Source organism: Ctenopharyngodon idella, chromosome 18 (genome assembly GCF_019924925.1).
Source record: "Ctenopharyngodon idella isolate HZGC_01 chromosome 18, HZGC01, whole genome shotgun sequence".
NCBI classification, from domain to species: Eukaryota; Metazoa; Chordata; class Actinopteri; order Cypriniformes; family Xenocyprididae; genus Ctenopharyngodon; species Ctenopharyngodon idella.
Window position 1 is genome coordinate 14,874,258 of NC_067237.1, and position 24,159 is coordinate 14,898,416.

Sequence of the window (24,159 nt, forward strand, 5' to 3'; positions counted from 1 at the left end):
CATCAGGTATCTCATCCAGGTGATATCCGTCCTTCAGCAGCTGCCGGCTCAGGTCTGGATGAATCTGCGGGATGGGAGAGACGTTATTATTACATATTATGACAGGAGTTCAGTTAATTAAAAAAGAATCTTGTGAAGTTCATAAAGTCATGTGACTATTTAACCCTGTAAAGCATGATAAATGAATGAAAAATCTATTTTATAACAGTTTATTGAACTTTTAGACAATGAAAAAAAAATAACATTTGATTCATCAGGCTTTTATGGCTCATATAATATGACATAGTGAGAATATGGAGGAAAATCAGCTCAAAAATATGCAATTTGTTGCAGATGCTGATATTTATATGGACAAAAAGTGATGAAATTCTGATGCTTGTAATGTAAATCATGAGATCTTTATAACAGTATAGCAGATACTGACATAAAATGCACATACTGTCTTAGTAAGATGATATTTAAACGCTTAGTTTTATGATCAAAGCTCTGAAGTTTTAAAACATATAATGCAGTGCAATACAATGATGATTGACAGATGAGCTAATCTTGTTTGATACTCATGATTTTTCTAATCATGATAAAAAATGTGAAAGTTTTGATTATTTAATTCTGTATGAATCTGATCAGTGCATAATGACGCACTTTCACACCCGTAACGACTAACTACCCATTAACCAAACAACTGAAAGGCATTGACTAACCTCCGCTGAGGAATATCCAGATGAACAATCCAGCTCCGCATCACTGATGAAATCAAACAACACCAAATCAATCAATCAATCAATCACACTTCTTTCTATAATTCAGATCTTTCTTGGGATTCGTCTGATGCGGCAGATTCTTACCTGTCTGAATCCAGTGAGATGAGCGAATCTTCTCCCGTCTGACTCAAGGCAGCGTATCCCTTATTGAACTTCACACTGCAGAGAGAAGAAGAGAAGAACAGCACTGAAATAATCCACTGTGAAAGAGAAATAAAAGAAGGACTGATCAGCTGTGAAACACACCGGCAAACCCGCTTTAATCATTCATAACAGGCCGTTATCCAGCCAGACTCATTTACTGTGACGGAGGCACTGATGATCAGTGACATAAAATAAAACACAATTAACTGACTTCTAGTTTGAATTAATCTGTGTGTTCAGTGTTGTATTAATATCATTGATATAGTGTTATTTTTTTAGATGCACCGATATATCGGCAGATATTCTGAATAATCGGCTATTGGTATCAGTGCATCTCTAGTACTTTTATATTTTATATATTATAGTTAAAGTTTTAGTAAATTTGTTGCTTGTCATTTTTGTCTAATTTAGTTTATTTAAATTGAGTTATTTTAGTACTTCAACTCGGGGTAATTATAGTTAACTAAAACAAAACACTAAAAAAATTAAATAAAATAAATTAAACGTGAGCTGAAATAAATATTTGAATTTATTGCTATATTAACTTCAAAAGCAGATACAGGTGATAATAAAAAATATATACAAATATAAAATTCTGCTTACAAAAACATCAACTTTTCTGTACAACACAGTTTTTACTGTACTTGTGATCAAATTTACTAAAACTTTTAAAATTTTGTTGCTTGTTTTCGCCATTTTTCTGTCTATATGGTTTTAGTTTATTTAGTTATTTTAGTACTTCAGCACAGGGTTAATATAGTTAACTAAAACTAAAACCATAAAAAAACATTTTTGTTTCTTGAAATAAAATAAAATACAAAAAACTCAAACTTGTTTTATTTCAGCTAGTTGTCAAGGAAACATTTCTCAATTTAGTTTAATTTGATGTGCTAAAATAACAAAAAATAAATAAAAACTACTTGGACATTTTAAAAACAATTTTAAACTATTAAAAATAACAAAAGCACGTAACAAAATTACTAAAATTATTTAACTAGAATTAAACAAAAAAAAACATTAATAAAAACTAAAACGATATAATTTTTCAGCCACAGAGAAAGAGAACGTGGTGCAGTCTTACAATATTTCTGATATAAACTCAAAAATTACGTTTTAACCGTATTCTGAAAAGTAGATTTGCATTAAATATCAAGCCCAGATATGTTTCATGCATCACTTCTGCTGTCAGTCATCAGACTCACGTCTTTGGTTTGTGTCGGGGCTGATGAAGCACAGGTCCCGCCGGACTCAAGCCTCTCTTCTGCAGAGCTCTTCTGGCCGTTTCCCGCTGTTTCTCTGTAGAGATCGTGGCACAGAGAAGCTCAGCTCATCTGTTACAATTACCCATCATGCTTCACATGATCTGAAGACTTCTGCCGTACTTACGGAGCTTGCTGTTGAAGGCATGAGCTTTGGTCATGAGGTACGGCCCTCTCTTCTCCACCGCTGTGATCCTCTCTCCTGCTGCCTGAGGCTGCTCACTGAGTCCAGCTCTCTGATGATCAAACATCAACATCTTTCTCAGAACAACTGCATTCTTCACCTGGTACAGATCACACACACACACTCACACACACACACTCACACACACACACTCACACACACACACACACACACACACACACACACACACACACACACACACACACACACTCTCTCACACACACTCACACTCACTCTCTCACACACACACTCACACTCACTCTCTCACACACACTCTCACACACACTCTCACACACTCACTCACTCTCTCACACACACTCACTCACTCTCTCACACACACACTCACTCTCTCACACACACTCTCACACACACTCTCACACACACACTCTCACACACACTCTCACACACACTCTCACACACTCACTCTCTCACACACTCACTCACTCTCTCACACACTCACTCACTCTCTCACACACACTCTCACACACACTCTCACACACACACTCTCACACACACTCTCACACACTCACTCTCTCACACACTCACTCACTCTCTCACACACTCACTCACTCTCTCACACACACTCACTCTCTCACACACACTCACTCACTCTCTCACACACACACTCACTCTCTCACACACACTCACTCTCTCACACACACTCACTCTCTCACACACACTCACTCTCTCACACACACTCACACTCACTCTCTCACACACTCACTCACTCTCTCACACACTCACTCACTCTCTCACACACACACTCACTCTCTCACACACACACTCACTCTCTCACACACACTCACTCTCTCACACACACTCACTCTCTCACACACTCACTCTCTCACACACACTCACACTCACTCTCTCACACACTCACTCTCTCACACACTCACTCTCTCACACACGCACGCACATACACACTCTATCTCTCTCTCACTCGCGCACACACATACACACACACTCTCACGCACTCTCTCACACCCTCTTTCTCTCAGACACAAACACACACACACACACACACACTCTCTATCTCTCTGTCACACACTCTCTCACACATGCACACACTCTATCTCTCTCTTACTCGCACACGCACACACACACACACTCACGCACTCTCTCACACCCTCTTTCTCTCAGACACAAACACACACACACACACACTAACACACACTCTCTCACACACACACACACTAACACACACTCTCTCTCACACACACACTAACACACACTCTCTCTCACACACACACACTCTCTCTCTCACACACACACTCTCTCTCTCACACACACACTCTCTCTCTCACACACACATTAACACACTCTCTCTCTCACACACACATTAACACACTCTCTCTCTCACACACACATTAACACACTCTCTCTCTCTCACACACACGCACACACACTCTCACTCTCACTTTCTCTCTCTCTCTCACAGACACACAAACACTCTCTCTCTCTCTCACACACACACACACACTATTTGTGTTGTATTTTATATTCTGTGCATAAACACAATATAAAATACTCTATATCATAGTGTGTGTTATATATAATATTATTTGATATACATTTTCCTGCAGATTAGAAAGCCAATTTCCTTGTTAGTGCTACTTATTTGGATAATAAACTTGAATTCTGATATATTTCATGTTTTCATGATTTAATCAACTTGAATTCACAATTATCGTTCAAACGCGGATGACAGGACACAAACCAGCTGCTAAAAGCGTTTCCCTATATGATATCTCTCTGCCTGAACACGTGATCTTTATTTCTGATTATTAATGGCGTTTCATACAACAACAGATGATCTGACTGAGCTAAAATCCATTAAAATCACCTTGGTTTCGGCTGAAGGCTCGCGCTCGGACAGAAGAGTGCGCTGCTCTCGGCTCTCCATCGTGTCGCTCATGTCGGTGTTTCAGAATGAAAGTTTAAATCAGAAATCATGTCTTAAATCACACTGTCGAAACTGATGCTAACATAATTTAAACACAGCTGTAAACAGGGAGATTCTTCTTCGCCTGACGTCACGTTCAGCTGATTCTGCGCACTGCTGCCACCCACAGGCGCTCCGGCGCTACTGCAGGGACAGGATACCATTAACTATTCTTTAAAAAATAGTGTGCTAAAAAACTAACTATAAACGTTTCAAAGATTGATAATACTTACTACAAAGTATATATATATATATATATATATATATATATATATATATATATATATATATATATATATATATATATAATGAATGAATGGTGATAGGTCTCTGTTTATACAATTGTGTAGTTATTTTCAGTGACAGTGATCTCTTACAGTGTCTGTGTAACTGTACAGACTCTCTTCATCTCAGGATAAATCATTCAAACACACACTGACAGTGAAGCAGAAAAACACACACACTCCTTCAGTATTACTTCATTTATTGGGTCCTTTATTTCATAAGGGACGAGACGAGTTTGACTTCCTGAATATCATACAGTGAGAGGTAGAGAAACCCCTTCAAAAACCCTGAAACAGAAACAAAGACACGATTTCAACATGGGCAAAATTTGATGGGTTTTATTATACACCAGACTTGGAAGTGAAAGAATAAAAACTGGGTCACACTTTATGTCTTTAACTACTATGTACTAATATTTACATTAATCATTTGATACAGTGTTCTTATTGTGTACATACATGTTTTTACATTGTACTTATATTTAAAAATACCTGTATGTAATTACATCTGTAATTATTTTCTGTAATTTTCAAACTTTTTTTATGCCGCGAACCTCTAAATATATCAAGGGACCCCTATTCCAAATATATATATATTATGTATTTATATTAATAGTATAATATTTATATATTTATTATATCTATTTATATAAATATATATATATATATATATATATATTAATGAATATAGTAGCATTTATATTAGTATTATAATATTTTATAATATTACTTTTTATAATAAATTATTATATTAATAGTAATATATATAGTATTTTAATAGTAATACTTATAAATATATTATAATATTATATTTATATATATATTAATATATTATATTGTATATACGTTAATAAATATATAGTAAAGTAGTATTTACATTCATATGTATATATTAATGTTTTATATATATATTCTATTTATATATTAATATATTATTTTATTTACATTAATTAATATATAGTAAAGTAGTAGATTTATTTATATATATACACATTAATTATATATATATATATATTATATTTATATATTAATATTTATATATAGAAATATATAATATTATTTCTATACACAGTAATTTATAGTATAGTAGTATTTACATTAATATATATATATATATATATACTTAATGTCTAAAGACCTATCTATATAGTATAACATTGTTAGAAATGTGTACAATATACTTGAAAATATTTACATATCTGTATCCTTTTTCTACCCACCATTAATAAAATGTATAAACCTGAAGAGAAACATAAAAAATATAACAAAGTACATGTCATTAATCTCATTATTACAGGCCAGCCTTTAGGAAACAGAATAAAATACTAATGTCAAATCTGTACATTTAATTACATCTATTATTTCTATATAAATATTATAATAATAACTGACCTCAATAGCAGCAAAAGTGTTTTGCAATACAACATGAACACACAATCAGTAAATGTACCAAACTAAGTACACAGTAGTTAAAGACACACTCAATACATGTTATTAGTGCATTTCTGCATGTAAAAGTGTCAGTGAAATGAGAAGGAACCAACTTTATTAGCTGCTCTGAAGGATCCCTGATCAGCATTAGACTTTATGGATGCCCAGCTCTTCCGGCGTGGAGATGCCCAGCTCCTGCAGCGTGGGTTGGAGCTCCTGGATCACATACGGGTAGATCTCCTTATGAGGACCCGACTTATCCTGACAAAACACGGGAATAACAGAGCGTGAACGGCATGTTAATGATGACACACGAGAGATAGATTGACACTCACAAACTCACACATGCAAACAATTAACCTTCCGCCCGCTGACGGCATTAACGGAGCAAACGGATGCGGATTAGCCTCTTCTGTAATTAAACATGAATGACCTTTTCAGTGTGTAGATTAGAGTCCGGTAATAATTCATCAGACTGAATCGGGCCAGTTCAAACACCTCATATCACCTTTTTTTAAAGTCACAATGAAATCAAAATGGAAAATTCTGGGTGTTTATTATAAATAAAAGTGTTTTAAATTCATGTTCCTCATAAACTTGAATCAGAATATCTTCTCCTCCCTCTTGCAGCATCTCTTCTCTTCTCTGATGACGAGGGCGGAGCAACCTGTCACTCACATGAGATCCACCAATAGCAAACCACAACCATCCAATCACAGACAAAATCAAGTGTTTCTCTGACCTTTATGGCCTCTAGGATGCGAATCGCACTGGCCAGATCATTCAGTCGCCTGCAAGCGCGCAGAGCGGAGTCCAGGATCTTCGGTTCAGGAACGAGGTCGTATCCAATCAGAGTGTTCATACCTGAAGACAAAGAACAAAACACACCTTCACTCGAATCTAAAGAACAAAACGCATGTGTGTATTCTGCTCTCATTTATCAGTGCGAGACATCGGTGTTCGTCACCTTTGCGCAGCTCCCAGGCGTCCAGGTCGGGTTTGCTGAAGTACGTCACCCAGCGGGAGTCAAACTCCTCATCCGTCTCCACTTTTGCATGAGAGTAACATCTGACAGCCAGCGGAGCTGCGAAACATGAGGAAAACATTCAGACTTATGATCAGAGCAAAATCTGATTCAAATGTAAATGAGAAATACAGAAACATACAAGCATTATATGAAGATACTACCATGATACTTGTGTGTGTGTGTGTATATATATATATACAGTACCGGCATATTAGAATGATTTCTGAAGGATCATGTGACACTGAAGACTGGAGTAATGATGCTGAAAATTCAGCTTTGCATCACAGAAATAAATTATATTTTAAGGTATATTAAAATAGAAAACCATTATTTTAAACTGTAATAATATTTCACAATATTACTGTTTTTTCTGTATTTTTGATCAAATAAATGCAGGCTTGGTGAGCAGAAGAGACTTCTTTCAAAAACATTATAAATAGTAATGTGTCCAAACTTTTGACCGGTACTGTATATGTATGTATGTATACACACACTACAGGTCAAAACTTCGGTTTTGAAACAACAAAAAAATAAGTCTCTTCTGCTCACCAAGACTGCATTTATTTGATCAAAAATACAGTAAAAAATGCAAAATATTATTACAATGTAAAATAACTGTTTTCTATGTGAGCATATTGTAAACTGTAATTTATTCCTGTGATCAAAGCTGAATTTATTTGATTAAAAATACTGTAAAAATCACAAAATATTATTACTATTTAAAAAAGCTGTTTTCTATGTGAGCATATTGAAATATGTAAATTATTCCTGTGATCAAAGCTGAATTTATTTAATTAAAAATACTGTAAACATAAAAAAAAATATTATTACAATTTAAAACAGCTGTTTTCTATGTGAATATATAGTAAAATGTAATTTATTCATGTGGTCAAAGCTGAATTTATTTGATTAAAAATACTGTAAAAATCACTAAATATTATTACAATGTAAAATAGCTGTTTTCTATGTGAATATATAGTAAAATGTAATTTATTCCTGTGATCAAAGCTGAATTTATTTGATTAAAAATACTGTAAAAATCACAAAATATTATTACTATTTAAAAAAGCTGTTTTCTATGTGAATATATTGAAATATGTAATTTATTCCTGTGATCAAAGCTGAATTTATTTAATTAAAAATACTGTAAACATAAAAAAATATTATTACAATTTAAAACAGCTGTTTTCTATGTGAATATATAGTAAAATGTAATTTATTCCTGTGATCAAAGCTGAATTTATTTAATTAAAAATACTGTAAACATAAAAAAAAAATATTATTACAATTTAAAACAGCTGTTTTCTATGTGAATATATAGTAAAATGTAATTTATTTCTGTGATCAAAGCTGAATTTTCAGCATCATTACTCCAGTCTTCAGTGTCACATGATCCTTCAGAAATCATTCTAATATGATGATTTGATGATCAAGAAACATTTATGATTATTATCAATGTTGAAAACAGTAGCTTAATCTTTTGTGGAAACCATGATATACTACAATTCAAAAGTTTGGGGTCAGTAAGTGTTCAGCAAAGATGCATTAAATGAATCACTAAAGTGACAGTAAAGACATTTATAATGTTACAAAAGATTATATTTCAAATAAATGCAGTTCTTTTGAACTTTCGATTCATCAAAGAATCCTGAAAAAAAAAAAATGTATCACGTTCAAGATTAAGACTTTGTTAGTTTAAACGAATATAATGTACACATATAAACAACAAAATTGACAAATATGATGAGGGTCATTACAAGGGCAAACACTTACAACCACACAAACCCCTCTAATGATCTGTAAGTGTCAGCTATCATATGAACTCGAGTGAATCTAGTAAATCAATGACAGGTCAATGACATTCTCAGCCTCGCGCTGCTTCCTGTCATCAGATGAAGCTCCAGCAGCAGCTCCATCGAGCTCGCGTGTTTCTGTACCTGTGTGAGCGGCTCGTGCTCGGGTCAGGCTCGCGAGACCGCGCAGAACCGCTGCTGAAATCATCGTGCTGCTGCTGCTGGTCACTCACGAACTGAAACTGCGGGTCCAAACAGGACAGGACGCGCGCTGATGACGCGAAGGCGCAGAGAGAGATGACGCATGAGGAAGAGGGCGGGTTGTTGGATTTTTATTGAATTTAATTTTATTATTGTTATTATTAGTTAATATAGGAATGGGGGTCACGTTGAGGAAAAGAATGCAACAAAAAATAACTAAAATAAACAAATTCGGTAAATTCATGTGAGCAGTCTCTTCATGCTGTCATACTGACCTCTAGATGGCAGCAGAAACACAGAAACGGACCGAAGCCTCAGACAGTGACGTCAGCTCTCGGTCGCGCGCTCTAGAGGTGCAGTGAAAGTTTTACAGCTGAACAAATGGAGAGTACTTTTGTCAGATCTGTCTACTTACTTAAAGGGCCAGTTCACCCCAAAAATGAAAATCCTGTCATCATTTACTCACCCTCAGGTTGATCCAAACCTGTGTGAATTTCTTTCTTCTGCTGAACACAAAGGAAGATATTTAAAAAAATGTTTGAAACAGTTGACTTGCACAATACTATGGAAGTCAATGGGGACCAGAAACTGTTCAGTTCTTCAAAATATCTTGTGTTCAGCAGGAATAGAAATTCATACAGGTTTGGAACAACTTGAGGGTGAGTAAATGATGACAGAATTTTCATTTTTGGGTGAACTGGCCCTTTAAGACTGCAGTCATATCACTGACCACTGTTGCGATCACATGACCAAATGAATCATATTCACTTTATATCAGTAATAAAGTGATAATTAAGCACTTTCAAGTTAATAATGGATGAAAAATATGTGTATATAGTCATATAAACCACCAAAACATAAATTACTTCAAATAAAAGAAATGTTAACTGAAATAAAAATATATAATTTGGAAACAGTTGTTACGTTCTGAAGATTTTAATTCTAGAAACCGTTACTTTAAATTTGTTACATTCCAAATGTTTTAATTCTAGAAACTGTTACTTTTAAAATGTTTTACATTCTAAATGTTTTAATTCTAGAAATTGTTACTTTAAAATTGTTACATTCTAAATGTTTTAATTCTAGAAACTGTTACTTTAAAATTGTTACATTCTAAATGTTTTATTTCTAGAAACTGTTACTTTTAAAAATTGTTACATTCTAAATGTTTTAATTCTAGAAACTGTTACTTTTAAAATGTTTTACATTCTTAATGTTTTAATTCTAGAAACTGTTACTTTTAAAATGTTTTACATTCTAAATGTTTTAATTCTAGAAACTGTTACTTTTAAAATGTTTTACATTCTTAATGTTTTAATTCTAGAAACTGTTACTTTTAAAATGTTTTACATTCTAAATGTTTTAATTCTAGAAACTGTTACTTTAAAATTGTTACATTCTAAATGTTTTAATTCTAGAAACTGTTACTTTTAAAATGTTTTACATTCTAAATGTTTTAATTCTAGAAATTGTTACTTTAAAATTGTTACATTCTAAATGTTTTATTTCTAGAAACTGTTACTTTAAATTTGTTACATTCCAAATGTTTTAATTCTAGAAACTGTTACTTTTAAAATGTTTTACATTCTTAATGTTTTAATTCTAGAAACTGTTACTTTTAAAATGTTTTACATTCTAAATGTTTTAATTCTAGAAACTGTTACTTTAAAATTGTTACATTCTAAATGTTTTAATTCTAGAAACTGTTACTTTTAAAATGTTTTACATTCTAAATGTTTTAATTCTAGAAATTGTTACTTTAAAATTGTTACATTCTAAATGTTTTATTTCTAGAAACTGTTACTTTAAATTTGTTACATTCCAAATGTTTTAATTCTAGAAACTGTTACTTTAAAATTGTTACATTCTAAATGTTTTTGTCACAGTCACTGTCATGTTCTGTTTGTTTTGATTGTCATGTGCTTCTGTTCCCGCCACTCATCAGTCACTATGGACACTAATCATCTCACAGCTGTTCGCCATTACCTTTGTGTATTTAAGTTCCTGCCTTAGTTCAGTTCATTGTCTGGTATTGTTAATTGTATGTGTTTGTGTTGCTGCCTTCTTGCCTGTTCTGTTGGATCTTTATACATTAAACTATGTTGTTGAATTGTACTCATCTTCTTCGTCTGCCTTCATTGCAACCAAGCCTGACAGTTTTAATTCTAGAAACTGTTACTTTAAAATTGTTACATTCTAAATGTTTTAATTCTACAAACTGTTACTTTAAAATTTTTACATTCTAAATGTTTTAATTCTAGAAACTGTTACTTTTAAGATTTTTACTTTTCCACAATTCCTTATTAGAGCTGCATGAACTTTGAAAATCATTAGAAATCACATGATCATCATTAATGTATCTTGCAGCAAAGGTGCTCTTGCGGCCGTTCACACAGAACATGTTTTTCCATTCACATTTCTATGTACTTTTCTATTGTTTTTCTATGTATTCAAATAAAAGAAATGTTAACTGAAATAAAAAATATATATTAAAAAACATTTAATTCCAGGCAAAATCATTTTCCTCCAGTTCAGTAACTAAATGCACTAAAATAACTTAAAGGAAAGTAAACTAAACTAACTAAAACTGCAATAAAAAAAATAATAGAAAATTATATGGATGTTTTTAAAAAAGAAAACTAATAAAAACGACAAAAATGCGCACTGTAAAAAAAAAAGTTGCTGCTTTATATTTTTAAGTACAATCAACTCAGCTGTAGTCATTTCAACTTAAATTATATTAAACTGACTTTAAAAAATGAGTTGAATATTGTATAATTTATTTAAAAAAGTTAAAAACTTTTTTTAACTTATTTTGAAAGTTAACTTATTTTGATGAGTTAAAGTAACGTAAAAACATATATTGTCATGATTTTATGATCATATTTTTTTTTTTTACAGTGCAACAACTAAAACACAATTAACTAAAATTTAAATAAAAAATAAAAACTCAAAAATACAAAATATTAATAAAAGGCTATAACAGTTCCTCAGTGATATTAAAATAACTCTGCTTGATGCACATGAAATCAAAACAGACTATATTTATCTTCATAATTTGCTCCGCCTCTCAAACAACTCTCCTTTTCAGCTGACGTCATCAATCCCTCATTTATCGTCACCGTCAAACAAAAACACTTTCGTAACCTTTAATCTTTAGGCCTGAGATAAAACTGCGTGCTTTGAAGCTTTAAGATCATTATCAAACGTCCTTCTCAACAGAATGAACCGCAGCACAAATCGACTTGTGCTAGAAAGAAAGATTCCTCTAGTGCACTCTTCATTGTGCAGAATGATTTTAGGTCATTAGCGCTTTCAAATATTCATACAATTATCTCCGATTTCCTCCTGTTTCGACTGTGTCCTGCCTCTCAGGCATTAATCAGAGCTTGTTTGATGTGTGTAATCCGCTAATATTGTTCAGTACGTAAACTCTGCCAGGCTTTTATTCAGCGGACATTATCGTGTCTCACAGCTTTGACTCCAGCACTGCAATTACACCCTCAACTGCTCCCATTAATTCAACGCGCAGGAATTTCTGAGAGGAAAACGGCTGTCTCTGCATGAGCTGTCAGACGCCAGGCTCGCGCTGCCGATGTTGGCCGACGCTCCTGATCCGGGTCCAGCTAATGTCTGGAGAAGACGACAAGAACCAAACTGGTCTGGGAACAGCAAAGTAGGCCATTTGTGTCGCAATATTCATGAGATACTTTCTTTGCGAATGATGAGAACATAAAAAAAGTGTGAAAATTCTGTGAAATTTCTCTCTTCGGCTGAACAGAAGAAGATATTTGGAAGAATGTGGGTGACCAAACAGTTGAGTGTAGCCATTGGCTGATTCCAAAATTGCATATAGCTACTCTTTTGAGTAGGTACTTATTTTGAATAAGTACCACTAAAAAAGGACATTCTATATAGTATGAATGTGTGTAGTATGAATGTACTACATTCGCCATGTTGTCATTATCATGTGACCTGCCAGTCGCTTCACTGCCATTCACAAATCCTCTCCCGTGGCCTCATGGGATAGTAAAGCGTCCATCGTATGCACACTTCAGAATCTCACTGGAAGTAGTAGGGCTTTTCACCTACTCTATGAATTCGGACAAACCTCTTTTGTCACATACTGTTTTTCACCTACTATACAGAAGGGAAGTATGCGATTTCAGACGCAGCCATTGAGTAAAAAATACCATGAAAGTCAATGGCCGTTTGGTTGAACTATCCCTTTTACAAACTTGTAGAAATCACCATATATTCCCCAGATGATTCAGATGTTTTGTATTACACGTTTTCTGAAATGTTATGTTTAAATACGCAAATGAGGCCTTATCTAATTAAATATGCACCAATTTCCATACATTCTAGAACAGAAATCTGACCATTGGATAAAGTCAGAATCAAAATTCTTGTTTGATTTTGCTGACTTTAGAGTTAAAGGTTTTTACAGAGGGGGTTTTGGATTCACTCCGTAAATCAGAAATATGTCAACAGATAGAAAACAGTGCTTTTGCCTGTAGTTATTACATTTGGAAACAGTTGTTACACTCTTAAGATTTTACTTCGAGAAACTGTTACTTTTAAAATTGTTACATTCTAAATATTTTAATTCTAGAAACTGTTACTTTTAAAATTTGTACCTTTCCACAATTCTTTATTAGAGCTGGAAACAGTTTTTAATCCTTAGAAATCACATGATCATCATTAATGTGTCTTGCAGCAAGCGTAGGTGCTCTTGATGTTTTACAGTCATTTGGGAATGGGAGCGATGTAGTTTAGTCAGCAGAAACTTCTCAAGATTTGTTTAAAGAGTTGGAAAAGCTTAAGAAAACTACAATGTGTCGTCTGTCTTGTCACTATAAGTGACACAGAAACTGTTTCACCATATTTTTGGATGATGTCTGTAAAAGTCCATTTAAAACTATCTGACCAAACAGCACTTTAATAGACTTGTCAGAAAATACAGCGGGTATTGCTACGTTTCGATTTGTCAGTTTTCAGAGGCGGGGATTCATGGATCAATTGTGTGAGAAATCCACTGCATTTCCCCTGTTCTCATTCCCTTCCCATTTCTTTTGCTCTTACTATTATATAAAATGAAAGTGGTTTGCATAATTTCCAGAAAATTTTTTTTGAGGACATTCACGGCTTTGCCGTCTATTCATTTCCTTTGAATGCATAATCAATCTTAGTGTTATTTGCCGACAGATCCGGTTTGTGTCGGCTCAGGTCCGTCCGGTGCGGAGAGAACGGGGCCTGCAGCGCTCCGGCACAGCCTGGGAACATCAGCCTAGTAAATATTCAATTTAAAGGATTCCCAGATAAGAGGGTCTGAAAAACGGAGGCAGCGGCCATTCTTCTTGATAAGAAAAGACGCCACCATCTGCAGGGAGAGAGATAGTGAACTCCTACAACAACCCAGAGCCCTCGACCACAGACAGAGAGAGAGAGACAGAGAGAGAGAGAGAGAGAGGCTAACAGAGAACAGAGTTCTTACAGGTTTTGGAAATCCAAAAGAGAAATTTATTTTCACCTGAGAAAGGCTGTAGACAGCATTAAACTTGACAGGCCAGTTCACAAATACAAAAAGCACTCCTTTTTCTTTTTCCTCCTCATCCTTTTTTTCCCCTGCTGTGTGGAGGAAAATTGTCGAAAGTCATCATTTGCTCACCTTCATGTTGTACCAAAATGAAAAAAAAAAATTTAATATCAGAACATTCTTAAAATTTTACTTTAAAATCGTTACATTCTAAATATTTCACTTCTAGAAACAGTCACTTTTGAAAACTGTTACATAAATATTTTACTTCTAGAAACTGTTACTTTTAAGATACTTTTTTTCAAAATTTCTTATAGAGCTGCATGAACATTCCGCTAAATCTCCTTTTGTGTTCCATCGCAAAAAATCTGTGGTTGAACTATTCCTTCAACCTTAAAGTATTTTCCAGAGATTAAATCCAATCCAAGTTTATTTGTATAGTGCTGTTCACAATACATATTTTTTTCCAAAGAAAATGTTTCAATGTTACAATTAGGAAGTGCTCTGTTATACGATAGAGAGGAGTGTTTTAAAGTAATGTCCATATGGCTGTGATATACAAATATAATATAATATGTTATGTGGTTAGTTATTAATTCATGCAGTTAAGCAGACACAATGAACATGTTAGGCAATGATTACAGCTTGTACTTGTAATGATTACTTGCAATATAATGATAATATGACGGTTTTGTACGTCGATCCATTTAAACAGTAGAGAATGGCACTAGCAACACCAAGGTCATAGGTTAAATTCCTAGCGAATGCATGTAAATGCAACGCCAATATAAGACACTTTGGCCAAATGCACGAGTGTAAATGTAAATATTCACAGTGTGTTTGTGCTTTTTAAATAAGCAGAGTTTACACTGTGACCTGTTAAAGCTGCAATCGTATGATTGGGGTCAGGGATTGATCCTCTGCGTCTCTCTTTATCGCTCTCTACTCGCTCGTGTCCTGCTTCACTCCCATCTGCATTCCCGCACTCAGAAGGGAATTTCAAACGGCTGCCGGAGGCTTCAGGTCGATGTAGTTTTTACTGTGCAGTGTGTGACCTCTCTATGTGTGTATGTGTGTTTGCATTACTGTGCAGGTGAGCACTGCTGACTGTGAGATAAGACGCTCTCTGATAACACCCCTCCGTCTGCGACCCTCCAGAGTTTGTTCAATTTACGTCGAGCTGTAGCTAAAAATCACTCTGGGTGCGGCGCCCCGTGATGATCATTTAGTCAGCTGGAAAAAGGAGGATAATGATGTGCCAATCACTGAGAACTGGGGAAACCATCGGATACTAACAAACAAAAGGTTTTTAAAAAAAAGGTTAATCCAAAAAATAAAAATTGTGTCATTTTCACTCACACAAACAAAACCATCAGCTTTGATATCTCTTCATTAGGTTACAATTCCAAAAGCTATTATTGTTATTTTTTCTACCCAAGTCCTGGGTTGAGCCTTTTGGGTAATTTATTTTGGGTTATCACCCAGCTCCCTGGTCAGACATAACAACCCAGTGTTTGGGTCGTTTTTGTGTTACCCTGCTCCCGGGTCAGACATAACAACCCGGTATTTGGGTCGTTTTTGCGTTTTCCAGATCCCGGGTCGGACATAACAACCCGGTATTTGGGTCCTTTTTGCGTTTTCCAGATCCCGGGTCGGATGTAACAACCCAGTGTTTGGGTAGTTATTGTGTTACCCTGCTCCTGGGTCAGACATAACAACCCAGTGTTTGGGTCATTTTTGTGTTACCCAGATCCCGGGTTGGACGTAACAACCTGGTGTTTGGGTAGTTTTTGCGTTACCCTGCTCCTGGGTCAGACATAACAACCCAGTGTTTGGGTCGTTTTTGCATTTTCCAGATCCTGGGTCAGACGTAACAACCCAGTGTTTGGGTAGTTTTTGCGTTACCCTGCTCCTGGGTCAGACATAACAACCCAGTGTTTGGGTCGTTTTTGCATTTTCCAGATCCTGGGTCGGATGTAACAACCCAGTGTTTGGGTAGTTTTTGCGTTTTCCAGATCCTGGGTCGGATGTAACAACCCAGTGTTTGGGTCGTTTTTGTGTTACCCTGCTCCCGGGTCAGACATAACAACCCAGTGTTTGGGTAGTTTTTGCGTTTTCCAGATCCCGGGTCGGACGTAACAACCCAGTGTTTGGGTAGTTTAAACGAGTGTCGCGTCTGTCTTTTCTTGTAATGGAAACGCCTGATGCCTTGCATAAAATTGTATGATTTTACTCAAAAAGTTACGAAATTTAGGATGTTAAAATATGTTCTCAGAATTGTACACTGATTATTTATAGTCAGGTTATGGAGTCAGTCACAGCATTTTTCGGCTACGAATGAAAGTTAGGTCTGAAGTTAGCAGTTCCACCGCCGAATGCGAGCCATCTCCGGCTCCCAGTGTTTGGTCCCAATCCTGAATATATGTTAATAGTTTTGCTTTTATAATACTTTAATTTTCCTTTACAGTGTTTTTGTGTTTTTTGAAGCTGCGTTGTTTTCCCTTTTTAATGGAGATTATTTTTCTGACTCCATTAGCAGATATTTGTTCTTGTTTTAAGCACAAACTCACTTCATTTTATTTTTCAGTAAACACGACTTAATATCTTCAGTCATTTTGCTTCTTGTATTTTGATTTAAGTGTGTTTAAATATTTGTGCTGGAAAACAAGACAAAAATACTGAGGAAGAACATCATTTTTTGCAGCGTATTCCAAAATTTTTCTATAAAAGTAACTGCAAGAGCTTGAGCATTATTTTTATCTGAACCTTTCCTCTAAAGACCCGAGAGGACGACAAAAAGATTCAAATCAGTGTGCGGCTTTTTATCGTTAATAAAGTCCATTTGGATTGCAGACCAGCACAATTAGATTGCACAGGCTGTTTTGTGCACACATATTAAAAGCACGTCTGAGACATTTTGATAAATTGAAAGCATTAAGTGGTTTTCAGCCCTCAGAGATTTTCATTACGATCAAGAGAAACGTCCTGAGGTTAGACAGAGAGAAACGCACAAACTCGGTCGTGGCTGGAGGATTCGGTGCAGACGAGCCGCACAAACATCACATTGCCGCTCACAGTGATGAATGCTGCCGCTGAGAAACTGATAGAGACACAATCTGTGATCTCTTTTGGAGAAAACAGTAGATTGTGATTTTGATGAAGTGACTCTGTCAGAAGCACTCAGTTGTTCGTCTCACTGCGTCTAACACACACACACACACACTGAATTCTCCTCTCACAACAGACCTTTGAAGGATAGATGTGAAAATATAGCATCAAAACTGCTCCTTTACTTTACTAAGACCGTCTCTGCTTTTTGGCCGAACAACATTTAAAAATCATGTGAATAAACGTCTATGATTTTGTTCTGTAAAATAATCTGTAATCCAACATAAATTTGATATGAGTATTCACTTCTGATGTATTTCCAACAGAATATTGAGACTTGATTGGAAAAGTGGCCACCCAGCAAACTAAAAGATGTTCTAAATACGTTTTCCTAACGTTCCCATTACGTTCTAAAAACGCTATTTATGAATATTCTCTGAAGGTTCAAAAAGTTTTTTCTTGGTTATACAAATGTTATGGGAACATTCCATTTCGCAAACATTACGGAAATGTTACTCCTGAATGTTCTCTGAATGTTCTGAAACAAGTAGTGACATTTAAAATAATGTTTACCTAAATGTTTCAGAAAAAAAGTTGCATGAAGAATGCATGCACCCTAAAAAATGCTGGGTTAAAAAAAACAACCCAAGTTGGGTTAAAAATACACAAACCCATTGTGATTGGGTTGTTTTGACCGAGTGGTTGGGTTAAATGTTTGATCAACCTGCTGGGTAGTTTTATTTAACTCAACTATTGTTTAAAAATGACTATATGGCTGGATTAAAATGAACCAAAAATATGTTGGAAATTAAAAATCAGACACATAATTACTAGAGGCAACAATAATAATCAAAAGGTGAACATTTATTAATAAGCAATGCAACAAATGTTTATTGTTTCATTATTATTCATTAAACTTATTAATAAATGTTCATTTCCAACATATTTTGGGTTCATTTTAAGCAAGAAATACAGTAATTTTTAAACAATAGTTGAGTTAAATAAAACTACCCAGCAGGTTGGGCAAACATTTAACCCAACCACTGGGTCAAAACAACCCAATCACAATGGGTTTGTCCATTTTTAACCCAACTTGGGTTGTTTTTAACCCAGCATTTTTTAGAGTGTGTTGTAATGTTTTTGTGCTAACGTTTTGAGAACATAATTAACTTTGAACGAATGTTCTATTAACGTTACTGTTTCTTCATAACGTTGAGAGAACCTTGCCAGAACGTTCCCTGTTAGCTGGGCAGAAAACAGACATAATAAGACCATGAATGACTCTATTTCACAAGCTTTATTTTAATAAAAGATTCAAAACAAGGACGCGAGTCGATTTCGTGTCGATTTGGAAAAATAATATTCCTATTTTTTATCCTGTCCATGAGGACCACAGACCTCTGAATGATGCTCTGCCTGTCAGAAAACATTTTTCTACTTCTTAAGATGGAAATTGCTTTTTTTTTTTCTCTCCAAAGGAAAACAGAATAAACATTCTGCCAGTGCAGACTAGATGTTTGCTTTTACAGAAGATGATTTATCTCGCGTTCAGAGATGCAATCGAGCATTATGATGGTGACATTATGTAATAGAGTTAAAGAAGCCGCACGCAGGTTAGTTCAGTCTGCAGGTAGAGGCTTATCAGAGTGAATGTAATTAAATCAAGCGTCCCTCAAACAAATCCCCTCAAAAGACATTTATCAGCATCCCACCGCGCTGTGATACGGCGTGCCGCTCTATCGGAACGGAACGTTTTGTCCGGATGAAAGCGCTTGAACTCATCACAGAAAAGCTGCACACGGTGGCACTTTCTGTGCGGTTAAAAAGACAGAGAAAACATGAGGAGCAAACAGTTTATTTGTACTTAAACTTGCAATAGATGTTGAAAAATACGGTGAGTTGCATGCTGCTGCTAAGGGAAGATAGAAAAAGAAATAGTACGATGAAAACAGAAAAAAGATCTTTACTGGCTCTCTAAGCATCACAATCTATTTTGAAGCATCTGAAATCATCTTCAATGTCCATCTGTGATGTTTGCATGGTTCCTGACCAAAGAAAAGTGGTTTTGAGCTGAGCATTTGGTCTTGGGAAACCAGTAACATCAGTAGTTTTATTCATAAAATCATATGCATGAACCGATTGCCTTAAATTTGACCTTTTATAATGTTTAAATTACATTTATGCACTTGGCAGGTGCCTTTATCCAAATATTCCAATGAATATGTCAGATTATATCAAAGACTTGCATTAAATTAGTGATGTTGCATGCTCAAAACCAAGATTGAGACTCAAGATTGTGACGTGCATGTTTCTTCAAAATAAAGTGGTTTTTCTCAGCAATGCCATAAAAGACACTTTTCTTAGTGTGAAGAACCTTTTAATAATCTTTTCTGCAATGGAAAGGTTCTACACGGAACCATCGATGCCAATAAAGAAGCTTTATTTTTAAGAGTGGGTTGGTTATAGTCGTCATCGTTCAGTCAGTGGAAACGTGGGCTGTTTCTGAGAGAGTTTCAGTGGGAATGATTGTCTTTAACACACCCATAATCCTCAGAGACAGACTCTCTTCGCCTGCGGCTCCATCAGAGAGTCAGACGAGTCTATAGATCGCTTCTCCGCCGTCTCGCCTCCGTTCCTCTCGTCTGGAGGCTGGTAGCCCGGTTCCAGCGGGTCCAGCGGGTCTTTGGAGAGCAGGATGCTGATGGACGGAAGCGTTCGGTGGATCGTCATCTCCGAGTCGCCTCCTTCTTGACTCTCCCAGACCTCTCGTAAGCCCTTGTACTGCAGTTTGGTCATCTGATGGAGGCCGGCGATCTTCCTCTTCATGATCTCGGCGCAGGTGATGGTTTTGGTGACGGCCCGTCCGGACCCGCTGAACACGACCTGTCTCAGTCCGGTTTGAGAGCCGTCCTGGGCCTCGTCCTGCATGCGCGCCATGGCGAAACCCATGAGATTGCGAATTTTACTGCCCTCCTTCACCCTCATTTCCAGCACACCTGCCGGCAGCCCGGGGAACGGACACGCGCTGTCCTCCTCGACCCGACACACTTTCTTAAAGCCGCCCGCATGAGCCTGCTTGAGCTGGGCGTTCGTGGCGGACGGATCGGCGCTCAGATCCATGCGTCTTGTTGGCCTCAGGAGTGATTTCCAATCATACCTTTATCTTAGGCGCTCAAATTACATGCGATTCCCTGTCTTTTCCGATCTCGTCCGTGATTAGTGTCCGCTTGAGCCAGATCATGACTTATTCATGAGATAATAAACAGAAAACATTTCATTTTAAAGTTATAGATATTATACAAAGCTGATTTTACCCACGTGTCCCTTGAAAAGCAACATCCATCCAGCCTGTTAAACTTTTTCTCCTTTCCACATTCAAACTTCTGGAAATGAAGTGGCAATTCCTTAGGGATGTTTTGGTTTTTCGCACTTACTTCTGTGGGACGATGCAGTTAAAGATCCAGCTCTTCTCTTATCTCTTCCAGACCTTCACTCTCTCCTGATGTCCTTTCCACTTCACTGGAGTGCATCTTCCTCTCTTTCCTTGTCCTTTTCTGTTTCTCCTCTCCTTCCACGTGCTGGCAGGGCTGGAGTCTCTCCGTTTCTCGCCCGGCACTCGTGCTGCCTCGTAAATGCTGGTGGGGGGGATAAAAGAGAGAGAGAGAGATAGAGAGAGGGAGAGAGGGAGGATCAGCCTTCTTAAAGCAACAGTAACCTCAAATATTGTTAAATAATATTATTAAAAAACACTTACTTTTTAGAGTTGGAAAACCTTTCCAAAAATGCACCTCCTCCTGAAAAACATCCTCTGATGTACAGCTACAATTTCCTTCAATCTTCAATTCAGTTTCTGATCTAAATATTTATCCATAAAAATGACTAACTAGATGGATCATGCATATTTTATTAAAATTATTTGAATATGTACAAGTTGAATAGCTATTCAATCAGCGGTTAAATAAATAAAATTCTAGACATTTTTTAAATAAACTTGTATTAGGTCATGATCTGTTTCACACACACACACACACACACACATGAAACAGATCATTTGAGAATATATATATATATATATATATATATATATATATATATATATATATAAAACAAATATATATAACATATTATATATAACAATACAATGTTATATATATACAAATATATATATAACAAATATTAAGAATATATATATATATTTTCTAAATATTTTTTAAAAACTTGTATGATATATGTGTGTGTGTATATATATATATATATATAGAGAGAGAGAGAGAGAGAGAGAGATGTACCTATATACAACTTTAAAACGAGACTTTTTCAAGCACTTTGTTTTTTGTTTATTATCTCATGAAGAAGTCATGATCTGTTTCAAGCGATATATATATATATATATATATATATCACTTATATACATACATGTATATAGTTTTTAATATAAAGTGACACTCATGAAAAGCTCTTCAGATGGTCCTGTATCTTTAAACACAAGCCAACAGCTCCAAAGCTCCTTTGCTGATCCGTTTAAAGGACGTCCGGAGCAGGAACTCGAGGAATGCTGACAATTAAACCACAGTTCTGGAACACGAAGCCACTTGGGCTCTGAAAGACGCATTTTCAGAAGGTGAATGAAAGTGTGAGTGAAATTAGCTGGAATCTAATTGAAAACATCCTTCACAGGGCAGATGAAAGTCAGACTGGTAAATGTGCCGCGATTGGCCTTTACCCCTCGACATGCATTTGGCTATTACCATTTGCATAATGTGATGTTAATGGTCTTCATACAGGAGGAATCTTGGCACGGTCGTCTCTTCACTCCAAAATATAATGGATTTTTATCACCTGCGCACACATGAGTTATTTGGCAACATCTATCCTTTACTTCCCTTTTTATCCCGTCATTTAATCTGTTTTTAATTAACCCATGATCTTAACTCGATGTTATTACGTCTGTGTTTTTCATTCTGGTGTGAAGCACTTTGAATTATTCACTGTCTATGACATTCACAATAATGCTTTTTCCCAAAGTGACTTACACTGCATTCATTGTTATCAGTTCTTGCATTGCCTGGGAATCGAACCCATGACTTTGGTGTTGCTAGCGCAGACTGATTATTTCAAAAAACTACTTTTGCGAACTAGTCCTAGGTTTTTCGCCTGATCAGAACCAAACCAGTGCAAAAAGATTCTCTGGAGTCAGATAGTAATGGAAAAAAGTTGAAATATTGATTCACGTCTGCGACGGGACGCCAAAACATTTGAAGTGGGTGTGGCTGCTTTTACTAAAACGGTTATCCCTCTTGAACGGAATGAGATAATTCCACCAAACTTGGTACATCTATGTACAGGCTCAGTCTGTGGTCGTGTAAAAAAGGAGGCAGCGACTGGCCACTTGGTGGCGCTATAAAAAGAAAAAACAGAAAATGGCTATAGCTACGCAACAGTCAGTCTGATTGACTTGAAAATTGGCAAACGGAGTCTTTGTCCAAGGTGCTGTGATTATCTATGAGGACATTTGCGTATCTCAAAAAACACGGCCGCCATCGGCCAATGAAATTTGAGTGGCTGTCAGACAAAGTTAATGGAGGCTGATCAGAACGAAACTCGCTGGGCCTGTTTGACAAGAAATTTGAAAGAAATTGGCCACCAGGGGGTGCCGTCATGTTGTTCACATGGGTAAAGGATTGTATATCACACAATTTTTTCGCACAAGCCCACGACATTCATACCACATGGTAGATCTCCTCATTCTGACCAACTTTGCCTCTAGGACCGCCGCTGTCAATCAAATCGTTCGTTAAATATTGGAGATTATTTCAAAAACCTACTTTTGCAAACTAGTCCTAGGTTTTTTGCCTGATCAAAACCAAACCAGTGCAGAATGATTCTCTGGAGTCTGATAATAATAAAAAAAAAGTCAAAATTTCGTTTCACATCCGTGACGGGACGCCAAAACAATCGAAGTGGGCAGAACCACTTTTACTTAAATGGCTATCCCTCTTGAACGGATTGAGATCATTTCACCAAACTAGGTACGCCTATGTACGGGCTCAGTCTGTGGTTGCTTGAAAAAGGACGTGGCTACTGGCCACTTGGTGGCGCTATTAAATGGAAAAACATGAAAACGGCTATAGCTACGCAACAGTCAGTCCGTTTGACTTGAAAACTGGCATGTGGTGTCTTTGCCCAAGGTGCCAAGACTACCTTTTAGGACATTCATGTATCTCGAAAAACTCGGCCGCTGTTGGCCAATGAAGTTTGAGCAGCTATCAGACAAGATTAACGGAGGCCAATTGGAATGAAACTGATTGGGCCTGTTTGACTCACGGCCCTAGAGGTCTGTGAGAAATTCAAAAGAAATCAGCCACTGGGGGGCGCCTTCACGTTTTTCACGTGCGTAAAGGATTGTATATCATGCGATTTTTTGCACACGCCCACAACATTCATACCAAATGGTAGAACTCCTTATTCTGAGCAACTTTGCTTCTA

General features: G+C 36.1%; 3 protein-coding genes across 3 annotated transcripts in view; all 3 read right to left on the bottom strand.

Annotated features, from left to right (window-relative positions):
- LOC127499686 (protein FAM219B-like) overlaps positions 1-4,429 on the bottom strand; it is a 6,901-nt gene extending 2,472 nt beyond the window's left edge. The window contains exons 1-6 of the mRNA XM_051870164.1: positions 4,192-4,429; positions 2,292-2,400; positions 2,108-2,201; positions 846-920; positions 702-744; positions 1-64 (exon numbers count right to left, since the gene is read on the bottom strand). The exon at positions 1-64 is cut by the window's left edge and continues 2,472 nt beyond it. Coding sequence (XP_051726124.1) covers positions 1-64; positions 702-744; positions 846-920; positions 2,108-2,201; positions 2,292-2,400; positions 4,192-4,263 — 457 coding nt within the window. The 5' untranslated portion in view covers positions 4,264-4,429. The remainder of the gene's footprint in view (positions 65-701; positions 745-845; positions 921-2,107; positions 2,202-2,291; positions 2,401-4,191) is intronic.
- A 328-nt stretch (positions 4,430-4,757) lies between these two features.
- LOC127499687 (cytochrome c oxidase subunit 5A, mitochondrial-like) lies at positions 4,758-9,117 on the bottom strand. The gene is made up of 5 exons (XM_051870165.1): positions 8,970-9,117; positions 6,973-7,089; positions 6,748-6,869; positions 6,119-6,266; positions 4,758-4,862 (listed from the first exon to the last, which is right to left on the bottom strand). The coding sequence occupies exons 1-4, from the start codon at positions 9,031-9,033 to the stop codon at positions 6,153-6,155; spliced, it is 417 nt and encodes a 138-aa protein (XP_051726125.1). The 5' UTR covers positions 9,034-9,117; the 3' UTR covers positions 4,758-4,862; positions 6,119-6,152.
- Positions 9,118-19,512: 10,395 nt separating this feature from the next.
- LOC127499684 (ribonuclease P protein subunit p25-like protein) lies at positions 19,513-21,310 on the bottom strand. The gene has a single exon (XM_051870157.1). It carries the CDS (start codon positions 20,791-20,793, stop codon positions 20,224-20,226), a length of 570 nt encoding a protein of 189 aa, XP_051726117.1. The 5' UTR covers positions 20,794-21,310; the 3' UTR covers positions 19,513-20,223.
- Positions 21,311-24,159: the final 2,849 nt, after the last annotated feature.

What these genes read in the sequence shown, in the direction of transcription:
- LOC127499687 (XM_051870165.1), bottom strand. Translation starts at nt 9,033, where the DNA reads ATGATTTCAGCAGCGGTTCTGCGCGGTCTCGCGAGCCTGACCCGAGCA. An exon ending in AGCACGAGCCGCTCACACAG is followed by an intron (nt 7,090 to 8,969) that starts GTACAGAAACAC and finishes CATGTTTCGCAG; the next exon opens with CTCCGCTGGCTGTCAGATGT. An exon ending in CGCCTGGGAGCTGCGCAAAG is followed by an intron (nt 6,870 to 6,972) that starts GTGACGAACACC and finishes CTTTGTCTTCAG; the next exon opens with GTATGAACACTCTGATTGGA.
- LOC127499684 (XM_051870157.1), bottom strand. Translation starts at nt 20,793, where the DNA reads ATGGATCTGAGCGCCGATCCGTCCGCCACGAACGCCCAGCTCAAGCAG.